A 21,151-nucleotide genomic window follows, 5' to 3' on the forward strand; every position below is an offset into this window, starting at 1 on the left:
TGCGGGTCTCTTGTAAAACTTTATTTTCTCCTTAAATGTTTTTTGAGTGAAATTATTTTCTCTTCAATTAATAGACGGGCCATTCTTATGCCTCCGTTAAAAAAAACTCAAAAACCTTTTCAGTAAACCTCCCCAGGAGGCAGCTGCCAGGCAAATTCGGCGGACGGTTGGATGCAGTCTGGGGAGCATACGACCTCGCCGTTCAACGGCCGAGATGCAGCAGAAAGTAGCCGCTGGTCTCTGGAGTCTAAGGCCGTCCTCCTGTTCGTCCCGCGCCGCCGCATTGCCTACCTCCCCCCTCCACCCTTCCGGCCTCCTCCTCCCACCGCAGCGGCGGCCGCCGCCTCACCGTTTCATGTCCAGGCTCCTGCCCCGCATCACCGCGCTCCCAGGCCGTCGCCGCAGCCACAACCCGATCCCGCCCGCCCTCGCGGAGTCGCTCGCGCGGGTCCTCGCCAACCGCTCTACCAATCCGGCCTGGGCCCGCTCCCTCGCCGCGCTCCTCCCCTCCCCGCTCTCAGACGGCAGCCTCGCCGATGCCGTCGTCTCCCTGCGCGACCCCGACCTCGCCCTAGCGCTCCTCTCCTGGTCCCGCTCCCACTCCGGCAGCCGCCACCATGACGCCGACAAACTCCCGCCGCCCACGCCTATCGCGCATTCCGCCCTCCTCCGCCTCCTCGCCCGCTCCGGCCGCTTCGACGCCGTCGACTTCACGCTCCAGGACATGTCTCTCGCGGGCGTCGCGCCCACGTATGCTTGCCTCGGCGAGCTTGTGGCTGCCTACGCCAACGCCGGGATCGAAACGAAGGCCACCGAGATGTGCGAGCGCGTCAGGGGGCAGTATGGAATGCTCCCTGCGGCGATCCACAGCAACTGCCTGCTCAGACTCCTTGTGGAGCGGCGGCAGTGGGACGACGCCCACAAGCTGTATGACGAAATGCTTGCTAAGGAAGGTGGCGCGGATGATTACAGCACATGTGTGATGGTCCGGGGCCTTTGCTTGGAAGGGCGGGTCGAGAAGGGTGTGAAGTTGATTGAGGCGAGGTGGGGGGCAGGGTGCGTGCCAAATACTGTGTTCTATAATGTCTTGATCGATGGGTATTGTCGACGCGGCGACATGGGTAGGGGACTGTTGCTCTTGGGTGAGATGGAAATGAAGGGGATATTGCCAACTGTGGTAACATATGGAACTCTTATGAGCTGGCTCGGGAGGAAGGGTGATCTTGAGAAGGTTACCTATTTGCTGTCAGAGATGCGGGAAAGGAGACTGTCCCCCAACATCGAGATTTATAACAGTGTCATCGATGCTTTGTGCAAATGCCGGTCTGCACCACAGGCAATGGTAGTCTTGAAGCAGATTTTTGCAAGTGGCTGTGACCCTGATGTCATCACTTTTAGTACTTTGATATCTGGGCTCTGCCGGGAAGGGCGTGTTCAAGAGGCTGAGCGTCTGTTGAGGGAGGCCATTAGGAGGGAGGTAAACCCAAATCTATTCAGTTATACGTCATTGATTCATGGCTTCTGCATTAGAGGACAAGTGATGGATGCATCCAATTTGCTTATGGAAATGATGGAAAGAGGGTATACTCCTGATGTGGTCACATTTGGAGCCCTGATTCATGGTCTTGTTGTTGCTGGGCAAGTCAGTGAGGCATTGCTTGTCCGGGAGAAGATGACAGCGAGACAGCTTCTCCCTGATGCTAACATATATAATGTACTGATTAGTTGCCTATGCAAGAAACATATGCTCCCTGCAGCTAGAAACCTTCTAGCAGAGATGCTCGAGCAAAATGTCCACCCTGATAAATTTGTTTACACCACATTGATTGATGGGTTCATTAGGAATGAGAGTCTTGACGAGGCAAGGAAAGTATTCGAATTCATGGAACAAAAGGGTGTCCGCCTTGATGTTGTTGGCTATAATGCTATGATAAAAGGATACTGTCAGTTTGGAATGCTGGATGAGGCAATTGTATGCATGAACAACATGAGAAAGGTGAGGTGTATCCCAGATGAGTTTACATATTCCACTCTTATCACTGGCTATGTTAAACAAGGCAATATGGGTGGAGCTCTAAGGTTACTGTGCGAAATGACGAAAAGGAGATGCCAACCAAATGTTGTTACATACTCATCATTAATAAATGGATACTGCAAGCTAGGTGATACAGATACTGCAGAAGATATATTCGCAGACATGCAACTTGAAGGTCCATTCCCCAATGTGATAACTTATACCATTTTAATTGGTAGCCTGTTTAAAAAAGATAAAGCGATGAAAGCTGCTGCATATTTTGAACACATGCTGATTAATCATTGTGCTCCTAGTGATATTACGTTGCATTGTTTAGTTACTGGTCTCACTAACTCTATGGCTTGTATCGTCAGTTCAAACTGCAGTGGTACTGTTAAGATGCATGACAAGGGTGCTCTTTTAGACATATTCAGGGGTTTGGTTAATGGCAAATGGGATCCAGGGAATGCAGCATACAATGCTATTATTTTCAGCCTATGCAGACACAATATGCTTCGTAACGCATTGGACATATTAAATAAGATGGCTAACAAAGGCTACTCACCGGACTCTGTCACTTTCATTGCACTTCTTTATGGATTTTGTTCTGTTGGCAAATCAAGGGATTGGAGGAGCATCCTACCTAATGACTTTCGGCCAGATCAACTTGAGATAGCCTCTGGGTACAAAATACTGTTTGATCAATATGTAGCAAAGTCAGTTGGTTGTGAAGTCTCTAGTGCTCTGCGGTTGTATCTTGAAGAATGTAGATCCTTAAAACAAATGGAGCATAAATTTACTTGTTCCTGATATTGTTCCCGGCACTTGCAAATGAGGGATAACACTTATTTGATTTTCAACCTCAGCAAGTGAAGACCAAGAGTAGAATGGTTTGTAATACCATATCTACAGGACATTTCTGCCAGCACTGGTAATGCATGACTAGATCTCCAGTAGAAATGGTCTCCCTGAAGGTAATAATCTTGATATCATATTGATATATTAGAATAGACCTTTGCTTGATTCTCCTGTGACAAATTCTTTCTGGCTTGCTGACATTCCATGAGACCATGACAATATGAGTTTAGAATTTTAATATTGGACATGCAAAACTGCTAAAATATCACCTTCAGAACACATTGTTAATTTGCTAAAAAACTGGCTCAGCATACGTTCTAGTGTACTAATCTTGTGATCACATCTTGCATTTTGGTCAGGTCAGGACAGGAAGATGCCGATTTCACATTCACATCTATTAGGGGAGTGGATGTCCTTATAAATATCACCGAGTGATTGCTCTTGATCAAGAAAAAAAACTTCAAATACTCATCTGATGTGACTTTAATTTTCTGGTAAGGTGGATTCTCAACAAGTGCTCGTGCAATTAAGCAGGTGAATGAACTGTGAATCAATTGGTAGAGCACACACTCAGGGTTTACAGGGCATGGTGTTACTGATATATCTATTGATACTGGAAGGAGCTCTATGGAACTGCTTTGGCTGTTGGAATTTAGTGTGTACAAAGCCACAAACACTTGGCAGTAACAGCGGCCATATTAGAATGCTGACTGGTCTTCCATGAGCCTACTGAGTTGCAAGGCAGAACTTGGATTTCTTCCACTGAGCTAATGGAGACTGATGAAAGCAATATTTTTCATTAGACCAATACTAGCAAGGAACAGAAAACCAAGACAGCTAATTTAACTGAAAGTTCACAGGTAAAAAAAACTGAAACCTGCAGGTTGCAAGGGTATCAGGTGTGTTCCTGATCTGCTGAGGCCTGGTGCTCTGTCTCTGGCCTAGAGGCCGAAAAGTTCTGATTGGTACTGGAAAAACTATTGATTGATGACAATTCTATGAGACATTTAGGTTCATTTCAAGGATTTGTGGCACTTTAGAGCATAGAGCATAGTAATGGCCGGAATAACAGAAGGCAACACATGTTAACTGTTAATGACTTTCGAATGCTGTACATCACTAGCGACTAGTGGAAGCCAAATACGCGTAAATAAAAAACTAATGTAGACATATATAATCACTCCTGCGCAGCACTATTCATCTGAAATTAATGACCAATTAAAACATGTTTCATCTTTGTTGTGGATATAGAGGGTGCTTGGATCCAAGGGACTTATTTTAGTCTGACTAAAAATAGTCTCTTCTAAAGTTCCAAGCACCCCTGACTAAAGAGGGACTAAAACTAGTCTTGAGACTAATTTATTTTAGTCAGAGGTATCCCGTATCCCTACTAAGAGGGTGCTTGGATCCAAGGGACTATTTTTAGTCTGATTAAAAATAGTCTTTTTTAGAGGCTAAAGTTCCAAGCACCCCTGACTAAAGAGAGGCTAGGACTAGTCTTGAGGCTAAAAATTTTTAGTCATAGGAAACCTACTAAAATATGTATTAGCCCTTTCTCTCCTCATTTAATTCATTTCCTTTAACACATGCGAGTTCTGGATTGGAGGGTTTGGAGGATAATAAATGCTCAATAACTTGATTTTAGTCTCTTTAGTATTTGGATCCAAGCATGGGTGAGGCTAGCAAATTTTAGTTCCACTACTTTTAGTCATGGGAATAGTCCTCTAAAACATATCCAAGCACCCTCTAAAATGTGGAATAGTCCTCTCTCTCCTCATTTAACTCCTTTCCTTTAACACAGGCGAGTTCTGGATTGGAGGGTTTGGAGGATAATAAATGCTCATTAACTTGATTTTAGTCTCTTTAGTATCTGAATCAAGCATGGGTGAGGCTAACAAGTTTTAGTCCCACTACTTTTAGTCATGAGTAGGGCTGGAATTCGAGCCGAGTCGAGCCAGCTCGGCTCAACTCGCTAGAGCTCGTTTCGTTAACGAGGTAGCTCGACTCGACTCGTTATTATAACGAGCTCAAATCCAAGATTGGCTCGACTCGTATAACTCGCGAGCTGGCTTATTTAGCTTGCTAAGCTCGTTAAAGATATGAACATAAAATCCTCAAATATTAAAAATATGATTATGTATATATTAAATATATATATCACTAAACAATAGTAATTTCCTTGTAACGCATGAATCTCCTAGGCGGCTAGGCCTTCAACAGCTAGGCCTTGTGTTGTGCGCCAGTGACATTGGGTGCTGAGTGGCTGATTTTTTTTGCATTGGGAGTGTATGATCTTTTGTACTGAGCCTAACGAGTTAGACGAGTACTCGTGAGATTGGCTCGTTTAACTTGGTCTGTAAACGATCTTAAACTAAAGCTTGGCTCTTGAGTTCGAGTCGATTCGAGCCGAGTCACGAGCTACTCGTTTAGCTCGCGAGCTTCGAGCTTTTTTTCCAGCCCTAGTCATGAGACTAAAACGCATCCAAGCACCCTCATAACCATATAGGAGTACTATGGTTCAGTTGTTTTTATTGTTAAGTTTGCAGAAAGTTATTGGATCACTGATTTGATTGTTCGGCTAGTATGAAATGAACACAGCCAAACTGGAGCATCCCTTTATTCCCAATAGAAAATGTACACAGAATCAAATTACAGACAGTTTGTGAAGTAAAATTACAGACATTATTGTTAATTGCCCACTGGCCACTGCTCTGAAGATCCAGCACCAACTTGCTCGCCCTACGCTTCCACCTTTCTCCTTACTAGATGACCCGTTGCGCCAATGGCGCAAAAGCCGAGTGTAAGCCAAGTATTGAAAGAGTGTGCATTAACATATTGTTGTTCGAAAAGCATAGCTCTGATACTATAGGCAGCAAGCAAGCGATAGTCATGCACACAGGATTGTCATGGTTTGTTTTACATAAGATGATAAGATCAAAAATGATGCACTAAGTCATGTAGGAAAGGATTCTTGTGATCTGTTTAGATTTGATAGGAAATCATGCAGAGGCCTTTGGACGTGCAGTTGAAGACGAAAGCATATATTTTTTTATCATGGTTGTTTCAAAAGCATACCACACAGCAGTCTAAGCAGCAAATAACCGATAGCTAAATGCACAGGATGATCTTAGTGGATTACATAAGATCCAAAAGGATGATAACCATAGAAGTCTTGGTAGGCACTTATACTAATATTAAGTTATATAACAAGGGGCTTTTGTAGTTTGCTTATATTGAGTAGACGATCAGGTGCATACCCCTGGAATTGCATTTGAAGGCGAAAGCATATGCTTGCCCTTTGTTCATGCTAGACGACCCGTTGCGCCCATGGTGCAAAAAGCGAGAGTGAGCCATGAAAGTGAGAGCAATTTAGAGCCAATTTAACAGATACTTAGTACACAACGCTATATATTTCATTACATGGTAGCATGATAGCTCAAAAGAAAGTTATGAAATCACTTGATATTGGCTTTATAAGACAAACTATTTTAACAAAGATGCATCATATAGGTAGAGCTGGTCTCTTAACCCCTAGCTGAGTCTTGTATCTGCTACCAACAGGAAAAACATGAAGGTGGTGATATTAGGTAGAGCCATCACGGCATGTTCCATCAATATTGACCATGATTTCATCGTCTAAACAACTCTTCATCTTTGGTTCCTGTAGACCAGGTTTTGATATTGTTGTCCTTCATTTTGCCATATACATTCCAAATCTTTTTTCCTGCCTGCAATTAAGCCATCGTCCTAAAATATATTAGTTCTCCCACACACACACACACACCATTTCCTTTGCCTCGGCAAAAGATAAATTGCAAACAGACAAATTTATGGAAAAGCACGTCACCCATATACATAAACATGGTTAGATTAATACCAGCACACAGGCATATCTATTAAATGTTTGCTCTCTCTCACTGGTAGCTTCTAACTATCAGACCCTCCCCTCTGCTGGTACTACCATCCATAAAACTCAATGAGACCTTGAGATCTACCGAAAGGCATAAAACCCCTACCTCATACTTAATACTAATGATGTCACATGCATCCTATGACAAAAAGAACATGCAGAATAGAAGCATGGTAGTAGTGAAATACTTTTTCATAAACCTAATAATGGCTAACATTAAAACGTGACGGTCGAAGCATTTCACATCGAGATATGTTGTCTTTGTTTCCAAAAGAAACCCCACCAAAACATAGTATTCTTGCTCTGGCAGTGAGTGAAACTGGAAAAGACAGCGAGGGAGTACAACAATCCCTTGGCTCACTCATGGTCGGATCCAATTAGTTACCATTCAAAATAAGTTTGTGCCTTTCGATTTGAGATATTGCAGTTGAACAAAGATAGAAGGTCAAAATATATTGCCCTTGGGTATGTGGAATAAAAACAGAGGCTGCTTGTGCAACTGGTGCAAGTAGCCAAAGCAAACCAAGCATTAAAATCTAAAACCATTATACTTAGATGGCATATTTTATTGATCCTGATAGCATTACGGTCCAGGCATACCAATGCAAGGAGATACTTAGATGGCGTCTTTATATATAACTGGCGCAGGCGTATCAAGCCTGATAATGGGAAGCACGATAGACTAAAAGCATGAACTTATATCAAAACAAAGCTACGAATGTAGCTTGCGGTGGATTATTTAATCCGACTTTATAAAGAAAACTACATGGCTAGCTATATCATATAGTGCAACTAACCAGCACATAAACAGAAGTGGAATAACTAACTATACAGATTTAGGATAAAATAAATTGATTATATTCTGCATACCACATTGGCAGATTGTATTGCCATTTAAACAATTAAAATGTTGAGCATCCGACACTTCTAGAGTAATTTTACTTGGATGCAACTGTTGTTGTTCCTTCGTAGCATCAATGTTTGGGTCAAAAGAATGTATATGGTGGTTGCCAAGTTCATACATACCACCTCCAATATGTCCGTCTTAGGAACGTCACGCATGACATCATTTTTTAAATCTGGAACAATAGCTTCATGGAGATTGGGCATTGGTGGTTTATTAGGCACTCGTATGAACCGGGATCAACAATGCCTGAAGACAATTTATATTTTTTGTCCGACTGCATGCTATACTACTCTATATATTAATCTTCCTGTTTTTACGGTTTTTTTTGCGGGAATCCAATTTTCACATTTTTAGATGGTTTGAGTTCGTGAGGGACACAAACTGAGGTAAATCCAACCTGATAACAAAAATATATAGCATCAAATCCAGCAATGTATGTGTTCGGAGAACAAATACATGCATACACGTATTCAAAAAAAAACATGCGTACACTAACACGTTCGTGTGATGGACTCGGATATGTTTACCCGTCTTGTAAACCAGTCCGACGTGTGTGCACACACGTTCTCCCAAACCAGCCGCTTTGCTCGTCGGTGCTGGTGCTCCACGTGTACACGTCACCAGTTTTCTCTTCGCTCGCAGGTCGTGTCCATCTCCCCCGGTTTCTCCCCTCCCCGCTGACACAAGACCACACACCCGTCAAAAAAAAAACACCACCACGGCTATGCTTCTTCCCCTGACGGACACAAGGTGGGTCCGGAGAGGAGATTTCTCGATCCCGTACGGAGTGCGCAGGCGGCGGAGGGAGAAGGCAAGGACAGTCGCTTTAGCGCCGTCGTCGTGCGGCGGTGCTTGGGCTGTTGGCAGCGGCGGCATAGGAGACGGGGGAGACGCTAATGTCCGTCAAGGCGTGCTTCGGCAACGTCGCCAACGCGCTCGTCGACTGGGACGGCGGCCGCGACCACTGCCCCTGGCGGGGGTCGTCGCCTGCGACACCAACTCCTTCGCCTGGAGGTGATTCTCTGCTCCTCCTCCATCCACCCTTCCCTCCCCTCTTTTAGTGTCACAGGGGTCTTCAGGATGCTCCGCGGCTGCACAAGCCGACGGGCTATTTCTATTCTTTGGTTCCTTCCTCGCTCGCTGGTTGCTGATAGCAGCCTGGTCTTCCTCGTCGGAGTTGTTTTTCGATTGGTGGCATTATGCGGCAGGCCTCGCTCGCTTGTTTGATTCTTGCATATCTAGCACATATATAAGTTGCTAGGATTTGATGTAAAGAAGCAGGGTGAGACTATTAATTACAAAAGAAGTCCAAAAAATTAGCACATGGGGCAATTTTTCAGTGGCCCATAACAGAAATTCGAATTCTATCCCACATAACTTACCAAGGAGAAACATATACGGACGACCAAGGACAACTTACGAAACTGGTCGGACGAAAACGGACGATATTACTGTCATAAGAAACTTTCACCCCTTTATTAGTTCTCTCTGTCATACTAATTTCAGTTCTACACCACGTTTGATGTTGGTAGTGTCTAATGTTACCACTATACGTCTTGGAAAACTTTTAGGATGATTAGCTGGAGCACTGTGATATATAGTGAGAAAAGCATTTGGTAGGATTATCATTGTCTTCTCATTTAATTCCCCAGCTACCAGCCTAACACTGAAGGTTGCACTGCAACTACTTGGTTCCAAGTTCAATATGGAAATTTGCAGAAAATTTAGGCTGAACAATTTTTATAAAGAATAAAACCCAGTACAGTATAGGATAAGAATTGCCTAGTGCAATCTTAATCGTGTGGCTACCATTGTTGATTGTTTGCAGGAAGCTCAAAGGAAGCAAGACTTCAACAAAAATCTCTGAATGCATTCCAAGCTTCTGTACGGCGTACGTCGTTTCAAAGGGCAAACTGTCATTCGTGCACTCTTACACCTGATGCCTATGAAACACCCAAGACCATATCTTCTTCAACCGTTTCTTCTCCTAGCTCTGGAAGCCTTTCCAGTGCGCCCTCAGGTAATACTCAAGTCTGCATTTGATTTTGTTTTCTGAAAATTGTTGATTACACCTATCAACTGAATACAAACAAAAAAAGTGTATTAGAGTGTTACTAACTATTCTGTCTACAGCAGAGTGGGCTGTCAGAAATGGAACATCAACTGTATTATTCCGCCAGTCATCTCTGCCATCGCAATGTGATCACACACTCGTAAATATAAATAGGTCAATCCTGAAGCTAGCCCTTTAGGCAGTGCTGGCAGCGAGATCTCTTACCATGCTGATACAACCCTGAAGACAAATTCACAATCAATCACATCAGTAGCGCAGCTCAGTAGCAGCAGCAGTGGATATTCAGTTTACAGGAGCTTCCGGGGAGATAGCTTCTGAGATATCTTTGATCTGCAGGAAGAAGTTTCAGAAACTGCAAGAGACCTTAGGCATTCTCATTCCCAGGTAGCTGTTACACCCTGGGCAAAAGTATTTCATTCTATTGGGTACAAACTTTTTTTCTTTTAAGATGATGGAAAGGTTCATCTCTAGGCCTCAGCATCATACGATGCACACTGCCAAAGCAAAATATCACTACATGAAAGCCAACATGTTTACCCAAATGAATGTGCAATTTATGATATTTTTTGGCTAAACAGGATGATATGAAGCTTCAAATTGAGAGTATGAAGGTCAAACTGCGACATATATTCTACAGTTGTGGCTATGGACAACTTTTGGCCAGTCCGGTGTATTCTACAATTGAGGCAATGGAGCACTTTTGACCAGTCTAGTGTATTCTACTGTTGTGGCACTGGAGTAGTCATTATCCACAAAACCAGGTATGTTGTTGTTACCATGTATCTATGTGAACATAAATCGTGAGCACTGGATAATAGTATTTATGATATATATATACAATGTATATTTTTTCCAGTCTATGCTATGACATTGTGAGCCGCATCTATTTTGTGCACATTTTGCTTTGTACTTAAAAAATCCCCCCTCCCTCTTTGCTGCTTGTCATGCTCAGACACCGGCAGATAGGACAAATAAACCATACACAATACATGTACATATGAGCTGAAATACACTGGGCATCCTAAAGCCAACATGGAAAAATAATGAAACAACCTGAAAGAACGAATGCAACAAATGCAAAAGCATATAATAATGAAGGTCAGAAGGTCTATGAAAATTACCTAGCTGTTTTTTGTGGACAAGAATCAGTTATTTCTAGTTTCCTAATTCTGGAGCTATGTGTGAACAAGGCCAGAAGACTAAAATATCAAAAGCTAGCTAAGGACTCATTAGCAGATTTTTCTTGTGCTTGCTATACGTCTCAACCGAACAATAGGCAAAGGGCGTACTTATGAACAGACATAAGCAGACACCATATCAATAGCTAACAGCATCACACAACAACCCAATCACACATCAAGATGGATTGATGGAAATGGAAAGATAAAGTATGCTCTTGCAGTAGAACCAAGTGTAATAATGATTATAAGCACATATATGTACATTTGAAAAAATAGAAGATTAAGAAAGGGGAACATGCATAAAAAAACTTTCGAAAAGTAGTAGTAATTTCACCTCTGCAATAGAGAAAGTACAATTAGTTGGCTTTTCCTATTGATGGCTAATTGCCTGAATAAAAAATGAGCAGTAGGTATAATGATGGTGTTATTTTCTTGCGCAAGCACCAAAACTTCGCCGAGAAGGTAAAATATATTGGGAGCATTGTACCTTCATTTTCCCTATAATCCTTGCCCTTGCTTCTAGACTATATGATGGCAATGCGAGCTAGCCAGCGTCTTCATATTAGTCCGTCCAAAAAGCACACCAAAATTAACAGTTGGATTGATTGTATTATCTCTGAAATGCCATTATCAAAAATTTAGTTGACGCTTAATAGTAAATAGAAGTGCAGGGCTTGCTTATCACACTTACTTAGGACTCATGGGCCTTATCTAATTCCTCTCCAAAGCAAACCATCTCTCTATGCGAAATAGGCAATAGATATAAGCAAAAAATGCTATATAGCAAAGAGTATATGACAATCTAAACTGAAGTGCTGCTCACAAGAAACCGAATATGATAACATGTTATTGCTCACTCTAATAATATATAAGGTGTTGGAAAGGAGGGGGTCTATTTTATTTATACAGTTTAGTTTAGTGATTGGTAAAAAATAAGGGCAAGTCCAAACCAGACATGCACGAGAGCCTCAAATACGTCGAGTCACTTTGATTAGATAATAATGAGAAGAAATGAAAAATAGTGGCAAATTCAGCAAAAGGGAAAACAAGTTTTGCATCTACACAACAATGAAGCAAGGTAATGAGCTAAATTAGTGGACCTAGCACATATCTGATTCACTCTACACTTTACGCTTACATAGCATCATAGTAATCTCCACTCATAGGAAACCAAACAAATTGAAGATTAAGATTTGCATATGGTAAATGAAGGAATAAAGCCATACGTGCAAGAGAAATTCGTCGCATCGTGTTGCAAAACCAGAAAAGTAAAACCAAACCCCCTCTCCCAGAGCCTCTTCCCTATGATATTCTTAGACACCATGGGAATGATGGGGTCAAAAGTTTGGAGCTAGCCTGGAGAGGGACACCATGGCACATTGAAAAGGAGAGGCTCTTTGTACAGCAAAACAGCTCAGTGCGCTCGGCAGGCAAGGTTGCGGAAGGAAGAGGAGTACAAAATCATGGCATGTGCTCTACTACACAGAAAAATCCAAAAATGCAGGAACAGGCGTGACTGTGTTCAAGAGAGACATAATTCACCTTGGTCTTCTTGATCAAATTCTTCCTCAAAATTCTTCTTATAGTCTCGACAGGTAACTAAAAGTTGAGGAATCAAAATAAGATTATAAGAGAACCAGAGAATCAAGTAGTACAAATCGAGAGAAAAAAGATGTGGACGTAGGTGGGTAGTCTAGATTGGAAAGGAGTGGGAAGTGAAGGGGAGGAGGGGAGAAGCAAAGGTGGGAGGAGTGTTATGCCTTCTACCTATCAACGCGTGGCTGCAGAGGGTCGGTCGCCTACGCCCGACGCCCGCGTTGCCGTGGCCCTGTCCAGATCGCAGATCGATCGAAGAAACCCGGGTGGCCGCCATCTTCCCAACCCACGAGGCCCCCAAGCCTCTCCTGCCTGGAAGCGCTGCCAGTCTGGTCGATGCCCCACAGGCCGCTGCAAAGAGAGCCAATAGGGTTGTAAATGATGCCAGTGAAGTCTTAGTGCTACCAAGGGCTGCAAGCTAATCGAACACAAGCTTAAACAAGAAAGACACTTGAAGATTTATACCCTGGTGTTCATTATAAACAGAAAAGGTTAGGTGACAACGCTCAAACCTTCAGGTTACAATTTTCATGTTTTCAATTCATTATTAGCACATATCATAACTACAATTGCAGTAATCTTTCCTTTGATTTAAGAATGATGGTAGCTGACTATTTGAGACCTTGTAGAGCAATCAAACAAGAACATATTGCCTATTTAAAAAGAAATACACATCCAACAAATAAGATGTCTGAATCTATCACATTACCTAGCCATCTCCAAACCATCATTCTCCTCAGGTTGGGATCCTATCGAACCAACCAAATCAATCAGCCTCCATAAGTGGCCACTTCCACAAGCCCAGAAGAGCAAGAAATATTCCACAATCATGAGATCACCATAATCATTCAATCAGACAACATAAACAAGAGAGAGAGATGGGGATGGGTGGAACGCAACTTACATGTCAGGGTGGAAGACATGGCGTGCACTCGTGGTGGCGAGGAGGAGCTTTAGTAGGAGACCTGGATGACGGTTGCCCAGGGTTCCCCAAGAAAGATCGCCGCAGAAGGTACCCCTCCTTGCCACACCGTCTAGCAGTGAACACCATGGAGGTCACATGTTCCTCGAGATCCCGCTGGCAACGAGCGCCATCTTCTGAATTTAATCAAGGGAAAATGCTGCATCGAGAGAAAAATAGTAAATAATCACATCCTGAAGAAAATCGAATCAAGGAAGAGTGTGCTTGTCACAAATGACTAATAAAGAGAAATATATTTCACCTATGGCTTTAACCATCGATCTGGCCATGGCGATGCTGTCCATGGAGAGAAGCACATAGAAAGAGGGATGAGATGATAGGGGCATCGCTATAGCCACCGCAAGATCCTTGGTTTCCCCGAGGTCTACTATGCCTTCCCTAGGGAGAAAGAGACCCAGCCAACAACTTGCAGCAAGATTAGCACCTGCAAATAAAAATTGGATGACCCTATAAACCGCCTAGTCAAACCACAAAGGAGAAAAATGGAAAAGAGAAATCAGGGGGAAAGCAGAGCAATGGGGAGGAGAGAGGGCAACACGAGACGTGGGGATGCAGCCCGAATGAGAGGATGGCATCTAGGGTTTTTACCTCCTGCTCTTATCCCCTGGCCAGCCAGGGCTTTCAACAAGCTGCTTCCCACAACGCACACAACATCTTCCCCATTGTTGCTCCTTCCCCCCACCTCCGTTCCTCACCTCAACTGCACAGGCTGCAAACCGTCCTCCGCAACATGGAGTGATGCCCAACGAGGAGAGCGGCAGAGGCCGGTATGGAAGGGGAAGAGGAGGGGTTCGTGGCAGGGGCGGGGATGGAGGAAGGAAAGGGCGGCGGCGCGATCTTCCCCGCGGCCGGCTGCACCCCATTGCTACCGGAGCGCAGTCCCCGCCGCTCTTCTCTGGCACGGATCCACCGCCCATGTGCGCCTCCTTTGGTGGCGACGCCGAGAGAAAAGTGAAGGAGAGGAGGCGGCAGAGGGGAGAGGGGCTCGTGGGGCGAGGTGCGGAGGAAGCGGGGAGGCGGCTGCAGGATTGGCTCGTGGGATAGGGTTGCTTTTACCCAGATCGCGATTGGCGAGCACGCGATGAAGACTCCGCGTACCAAAAGATGAAGGAAACTTAGGTTGACTCCGTGGCCCCACGTCTATTGAGCCCCACCTGCCATCCTCTCCAGAATCAGGAACGAAAGTGGAAAAAAACGGACGGCTGACCAGCCGCCAGTAGCCAAAAAACGATCGTAGGAGATCGATCGGGTGGTCAAAACCGACGCGCGCTAGCGATGCCCCCGGATGGACGGGTACTCTAGGAGGATTTATATGTTAGATTTGGACAGGCAAGCCGCCCTTCATCCTGAGCGTCACCGAAAGCACGTGCTCCGGCACGCCGCCGCTGCCAGCGTTCTTGCGGACGACGTCGACCGCGAATTCTTCGAGCACACTCGCAGCGATGGACTTCATCTGCACGTAGGCCATCTCCTTCCCGAGGCACGTCCTCGGCCCGGCATGGAACACCGTGTACCGGAACGGGCTCTCAGGCCGGAACGCGCCATCGTCGCCGAGCCACCGCTCCGGCTTGAACTCGGCGCAGTCCTTGCCCCATATGACCGCGAGCCGCCCCATGGCGTACGCGCTGTACGTGATGTTCCAGCCGGCCCCAATGTGGGTGCCGTCGGGGAGCGTGTCGTCCGCCGCGCTCGACTGGGAGTCGATAGGCACCGGCGGGTAGAGCCGCATCGACTCGGTGAGCGCGGCGTGCAGGTACCGCATGTCCCGGAGCGCGTCGAACGTGAACGGGTCGCCGGGGCGAGTGCCTGCCATGGACCGGACCGAGCGGACCTCGTCGGCGATGCGCGCCACGACGTCCGGCCGGGAGGACACGAGCCAGAAGAACCACGTGAGCGCCGAGGACGAGGTCTCGCGGCCGGCGATCAGGAAACTGAGGACGATGTCCCGGAGCGCCTCGTCGCCGTGCTCGTCGCTCGCCACGAACCTTGACAGGACGTCGTCTCTGTTTTCTTCCCCAGACGCACTTTGACGGCGGGAGCGGACGATTTCCATGGCGAACCCATGGACGTCGGCGATGGCCTTCTTCAGGCGGCGCTCTTTGCCGACGTTGAGCCATTTCTTGACCTTCCAGGAGGCCGCGACGGGGTCGAGGAACCGGCTGACGATGAGGTCCTGCGCCTCGCCGAACGCGCGCATGAAGTCCGACTTCCCCTCCGTCAGGGCCCCGCCGTCGGCGAGGCAGCATGGGTCGTGCCCGAACGAGACCATGCAGATGGTGTCGAACGCGAACCGCTCCAGCACGTCCTGCATGTCGAGCACCACGCCGCCGGCCGCGGCGCGTCGCAGCAGCGGGAGCAGCCTGTTCCCGACCTCGGCCTGCACGGAGTCGATGAGGAAACCGCGGAGCGAGCGCGTGGTGAACTCGAGGCTGGCGTTCTTGCGCTGCCACAGCCACTGCTCCCCGTCGGAGTTGAAGAGGCCGTGGCCGAGGAAGTCGACCAGCATGGAGATGGCGCGCTCGCCCTTGGGGTAGTTGGCGAAGTTGGTGCGGAGGATGTGCTCGACGTCGGCCGGGTTGCTGGTGACGATGCCGGTGGTCATCCCGGGGATCCAGAAGCCCATCCTGAGGTCAGGGCTGGCGACGATGAGCTCGGTGGACCACTCGAGGAAGCGGTCCCGGTTCTTGAGGAACGCCGGGAGGTGGCCGAGCAGCGGGTGCCTCCTGAGGCCGTGGGTGGTGGGCTTCTTCTTGGCGAGGCTCCTCGCGATGTGGTAGGAGATGTACAGCACGGGAGGAAGCAGGATGAGTAACAGGGAAGAAGAAGAGGGGAACTCCATTGATTCTGACTTTGATCTTGGCTTTGCTGTTGAACTGTGAATATTTTGATGGACTGTCCTCTTGGTTTATATATACGCGCCTTGCAGGCAGATTCAAGTTGCACTGTCCAACCCATACTCTATACGTGAAGAGTTCTTTCGCTTTTAAATATGGTTCCAAAGATGAGTCTGGCCATGCCCCATCATCACACATGGCAAGTTGTGATGTGCTTGTCGTCCAAGTCAGGACCTTGCGATGGAGGCAAATGAGGTCAACTGTGACTCCGGATTAGAATAACAAATGTGTCCTGTGTAAATGAACGGATGGGCTAGTTCATAGTGGTGCTGTTTTTAATTGCGCACCCTCACTTTCAGCAGCTCCTCCTGTGTCCTGCCCTGCTTCTTCCCCACGAAGAGCTGTTGCCTTTGTTGAGTTTCCTCACGGGTCGCCGCTGCCAAGGCTATGATGTTTCTTTGTATGTTAATCATTTTAGCTACTTTGTAATTCGCCTGAAAATAATATTTGGATCACTCTTTTTTGCTTAGGGTGGCAGCCGGCCCCATTATCTATCTTAGGGGTACTTTGAAGGGGGACACCGCGGGGGGGGGGGGGGTTTGTCAGAGAAAACTGATCATCGTCGAGGTTAGAGGATGGGTGGCGAGGCTAGCGCGGGAGCGCCGCCGGCCGCTAGCGATGGTGGCTGGGAGTTCGTGGGGCGATTGGGAAGGAGATGGACATAAGGGTTGGATGTTGAAGAAACTTATCTGACCATCCATCTTGCATCCAACGGCTCATAACGAATTGACTGGCCTAAATTGGGTTTTCAGTCACCTGACACCTAGTCAGTCCATATGTTAATAAGGCTAACGCTCAATAATTGAAAATAAAAGTTATTTAAAATGATAATGTTTGTGTCTCTATCTGAGAAGGGGAATGCTTAGCGTCGGGCAACCAATGCAAATGTTAGATAGGTCACCCTGTGGGCCATCAAATCGCTCATTTTGGTTGTTGGATCATTAACCCACTCGCACAATACACACACAAGAGGGAGGGACGGAGGGAGAGAACATCCCATGTGTTCATATCTCGTTCGGCACAACCCCCTCCTTCCCTGCCGGCTCGCCGCACAGGCACATCAAAACTTCTTTCGCCACACTCCACCGTGTCCTTGTTGCAGCTTGGTTCGGAGCATGGTTGTCGCCAACTACCCTTTGGAGGCTCGTCACAACTCGAGATGTGCTGTTTCGAGCACGGGCGGTCGTGTCTTAGCATTGTCGTCGCCGATCGCCGATGCAGCACCGTGTTCGCCACTTTTATAGCCCGCATTGTTGTAGGCCTAGAGCTTGCAACACCGCACTTCGGTCCAAGATCCGGGTGGTTGCACCATGCCACAATACCGATCCCAGGATCATCGTGCGTCATTCTCAACAAATCACCCCTGACGTCGCAGTAGAACGCCTTTCCGGCTCCAGCAACTTGCCTCGCCCGGTCACAACATGTGGCCTCGCCGTTCCCAGCTTTGGGTGTGAGCGAGTGCAACACCCTGCAGCGTCGATCCCAGCATCACTGCGCGTTGTCCCCAACAAATCTCCCCCATTGGTTGCTGCAAAACGCCTCATCGGTCCCAGCAAATTGCGCCACTGTCTACGGCAGAAAACCTCGCATGTCCTAACTCTGGTGCGGGCAGTTGCACCACCCTGCAGCACTGATCCCATCATTGCCACACATGGTCCCAACAAATCGCCCCAGCAGGTTGAAGTAGAACGCCTCATTGGTCCTAGCAAATCACTCGACCAGTCGCAGCAAAATGCCCTGTCGGTCGCAACATCGGGTCGTCGTCTCCAACGCTAGGATGGTCCTTGTAGCAGTGTTGTCGATCTGGCTTACATCGGTTCTGCTCGCAGCACGGCGATCGCCCTCCCTCGCAATGTAGTTGATCCGGCTTAAGTCGGTTCAGCTTGCAGCCCAACGGACGCCCTCCCTCGCAACGCCGTCGATCTAGCTTAAGTCGGTTTGGCTTGCAGCACGACAGCCGCCTCCCTCATAGTGATGATAACCCTCTTTGCAGCATCGCCGACGACCCCACCCGCACCTCATCCCGCGTGGCTGTGACACTAGCGCACGTTCATGTGCATGCACTGGTTGGCGTTCACGTAGGTTGCTCTGCGTGGAGGGACGGAATGCTGGAACGGGAGGGCATGAGTGAAACCGAGGAAGAGGATCTTTGGCCGTGCGTGACTAGATCAAGGAGGTGCCATCGGCAGTGGTGCGTGAGCTGCATGAATACGACAGTGGGGAATTTAATCGTTGTGTGTGGGATTGATCTCATCGAAGAAGGAAAAAGGGGATGAGGAGTTGAGAAAGCGGTGGCAGGGACCATGAGGCGGGTGCGTACACGCATGAGAGCACTCGTACATCGAGGTGCTATACAAATGGTTTTTAACCCCTTACCGCGACGGCGTTTCGAACTGTCGCCAAGTGAGTGACTGTGATAGGGGGTTCCTTCCCACACGACCCAGAAACTGTCGGGGATAGGCCCTCCTGGCACACACGCTTGGCAAAATGAGGTCGTGTGTGTCGGACGAGTGATCAAATACGGTTATACGTACAATTATGCTAAAAAAATACAATTATACAGGCCAAATCATTTTCGGTCGTAAGTACATCCGTTATTGAATGCATCACACACGGTGTGTAGAAGAAACTATATGGGAAAGGTTGTCCATCGCACACAGTTTTTATGTGGTAAACGTTTGCGCCAGGTGACCTAACGCAAACAGTTTTCAAGAGGATGACGTGTGTGATTGTTCATAAATCCAACATGGTTTATTCCTAGAAATTGCGTGCGTTCCCGAGGTCATCGCCCATGGTGTTTTCTCAATAATCGTTTGCAATAGAAAAACCCAATTAGCATGCTAATTGGCCATTTGCAGGCTAATTGTAATATTATTAATAATCCATTTATTAATTTAATTGAAATTTTGTATTAAGCACACAATATATTTCATTTTCATATTAAGGAAGCAGGATTTCATAATTGAAATACATTAGAGTACAACATCATATAGCTTCAGCACTTAGCTACCCTATTACACAACTGTACCAGCACCATGTTTCACATGCAACATCTATAACCTTTCAAAATTAGCATCATAGACGGTACATAGACAGATGAATCTCATCTGGAAAACTGCTAAAGCGAAAGGCGAATATTGAGCCTTCATTGATGTTGAAGGTCTTTGCAACTTTATGCCGGTGCATGTGGATGATTGACCGTCCATCCTTCGTCTTCTTCAGAAACACTTCAATATTGAACTGTGGGTGTTTTATGAATACCTTCCCATACAGGTTGAGAGGTAATCATCAGTGAACTGCTTTGGAAAGGCCTGAAAACAAGGATGTGCATAAATATCTTCTCTATATTGGAAATGGGACAAAGGAATAAAAAAGGCAAGGTATAATAGTTAGTACCATAGTGTAGTGAATTGATGTCTTGTTCATTGTGCAGACAAAGATCTTATTGTTTTCATCGCTAATTTCTTTATCCTAACAATCTTTCTGAGTTTCTTGACTTGACTGATATTCATGGACAACTCATTTCCCCGTATGCAAAAAGGGTCGAATAGTGGGTCAAAACCTCTGACAGCAGGACCTACATGTGCAAGACCAAATTGTTTAAAACCTAAATATTAGAATGGTTCCAGCAATTGCATAATAATGTGCTATTAGACAAAGGACCATGCATGTGCAAACCTCGACTGTAAACCTCAGTGCTTCCCATTGTTTTCCTACAACACATATAAGGTAGTTAGTGATCAGGTTAAGTGAGAGTTCACATGCTATCAGTAAAATATGTTGATAAAAAATAAGCACATTGCAGATTCATCAGATTAAGTCAAGCCACATGGAAAATCCATTTATCCAAACCAAGCATGATTAAGAACTACGAAATATAACAATTATATATGTTTCTCATGTATTAAGTGCAACCAAATTCGATTTATTCCTCACATGCACAACAATAGAAAAATTTACCCACGATAATTAGACATCGCATAACAAAATTGAACCAAATAGTTAACTAAACACCACAACAAATAAACTAAACATTAACTGAGCACAACATTGCAGAATATAACATACTCCTAAAATAAGATCAGACAGTTAACGAAACCAAGCATACTAAAAAATTAGAAATATAGCAATTGTATTTGTTTCTCATGCATTTAGTACATCCAAATTCGATTTATTTCTCATATGGTATACAATAACATAATGCACCCACAATAATTGAATATCGCATTGCAGAATTGAACTAAACAGTTAACTAAACACTACAACAAATGAACCAAACGTTAGTTGAGCACCACATTGCACAATGTATAACATACTAGAAGATCAGACAGTTAACCAAACTAAGCATGCTTGACAACTTGGAAATATAGCCTTTGTATTTGTTTCTCATGTATTTTGTAAAGATAAATTCGATTTATTTCTCACATGAAAGACAATACAAAATTGCAGCCTGAAGAATTGAACATGACATTTGCAGAATTGAACCGAATAGATAACTGAAGACGACAACTAATTAACCAAACAGTTAATAAGTGAGCACCAGATTGCACGACATATAGAACATATACACTAGAGCAACATATTGCATGGTAAAAGTAGATAGCACAATTCACTAGAATTTGTTAAGGAAAGGTAGGAGCAGCACATGCAACGGGTAAACGAGCATGCTTAACTGGCATAGCTAGCAAACTGAACATAGGTCCTTATAGTGAGCTAATAAGACAAGCTACTTCTC

General features: G+C 45.7%; 2 protein-coding genes and 2 long non-coding RNA genes across 16 annotated transcripts; 2 read left to right on the forward strand and 2 right to left on the reverse strand.

Moving 5' to 3' along the window:
* The first annotated feature begins 245 nt into the window (after positions 1 to 245).
* LOC123111256 (pentatricopeptide repeat-containing protein At1g52620) lies at positions 246 to 3,888 on the forward strand. Of its 2 annotated transcripts, none has more exons than XM_044532017.1 (2): positions 246 to 2,988; positions 3,237 to 3,888. In XM_044532017.1, exon 1 carries the CDS (start codon positions 356 to 358, stop codon positions 2,822 to 2,824), a length of 2,469 nt encoding a protein of 822 aa, XP_044387952.1. In that variant the 5' UTR covers positions 246 to 355; the 3' UTR covers positions 2,825 to 2,988; positions 3,237 to 3,888. The 2 variants fall into 2 exon arrangements, with proteins under 2 accessions (XP_044387952.1, XP_044387950.1); XM_044532015.1 differs by having other exon boundaries at positions 247 to 2,988; positions 3,232 to 3,888.
* Positions 3,889 to 9,401: 5,513 nt separating this feature from the next.
* On the reverse strand, positions 9,402 to 14,752 carry LOC123111258 (uncharacterized). 12 transcript variants are annotated; one of them, XR_006454332.1, is made up of 10 exons: positions 14,111 to 14,752; positions 13,764 to 13,946; positions 13,445 to 13,661; positions 13,250 to 13,330; positions 12,712 to 12,891; positions 12,487 to 12,543; positions 11,432 to 11,684; positions 11,279 to 11,332; positions 9,968 to 10,093; positions 9,402 to 9,768 (listed from the first exon to the last, which is right to left on the reverse strand). It is a non-coding gene; the product is annotated as an uncharacterized lncRNA (long non-coding RNA). The 12 variants fall into 12 exon arrangements; XR_006454333.1 differs by having other exon boundaries at positions 9,402 to 10,093; positions 11,432 to 11,560; positions 11,636 to 11,684; positions 14,111 to 14,749; XR_006454324.1 differs by lacking the exon at positions 11,279 to 11,332 and having other exon boundaries at positions 11,432 to 11,560; positions 11,636 to 11,684; positions 14,111 to 14,741.
* LOC123111259 (uncharacterized) lies at positions 9,869 to 19,767 on the forward strand. The gene is made up of 3 exons (XR_006454335.1): positions 9,869 to 10,147; positions 10,342 to 10,524; positions 19,690 to 19,767. It is a non-coding gene; the product is annotated as an uncharacterized lncRNA (long non-coding RNA).
* On the reverse strand, positions 14,838 to 16,361 carry LOC123111257 (cytochrome P450 94B3-like). Its single transcript, XM_044532018.1, has one exon. It carries the CDS (start codon positions 16,359 to 16,361, stop codon positions 14,838 to 14,840), a length of 1,524 nt encoding a protein of 507 aa, XP_044387953.1.
* Positions 19,768 to 21,151: the final 1,384 nt, after the last annotated feature.

The sequence above is a fragment of the Triticum aestivum genome, chromosome 5B, assembly GCF_018294505.1.
Source record: "Triticum aestivum cultivar Chinese Spring chromosome 5B, IWGSC CS RefSeq v2.1, whole genome shotgun sequence".
Taxonomy (NCBI): domain Eukaryota; kingdom Viridiplantae; phylum Streptophyta; class Magnoliopsida; order Poales; family Poaceae; genus Triticum; species Triticum aestivum.

Coding starts and splice junctions, on each gene's coding strand:
- LOC123111256 (XM_044532017.1), top strand. CDS start 356: ATGTCCAGGCTCCTGCCCCGCATCACCGCGCTCCCAGGCCGTCGCCGC.
- LOC123111257 (XM_044532018.1), bottom strand. CDS start 16,361: ATGGAGTTCCCCTCTTCTTCTTCCCTGTTACTCATCCTGCTTCCTCCC.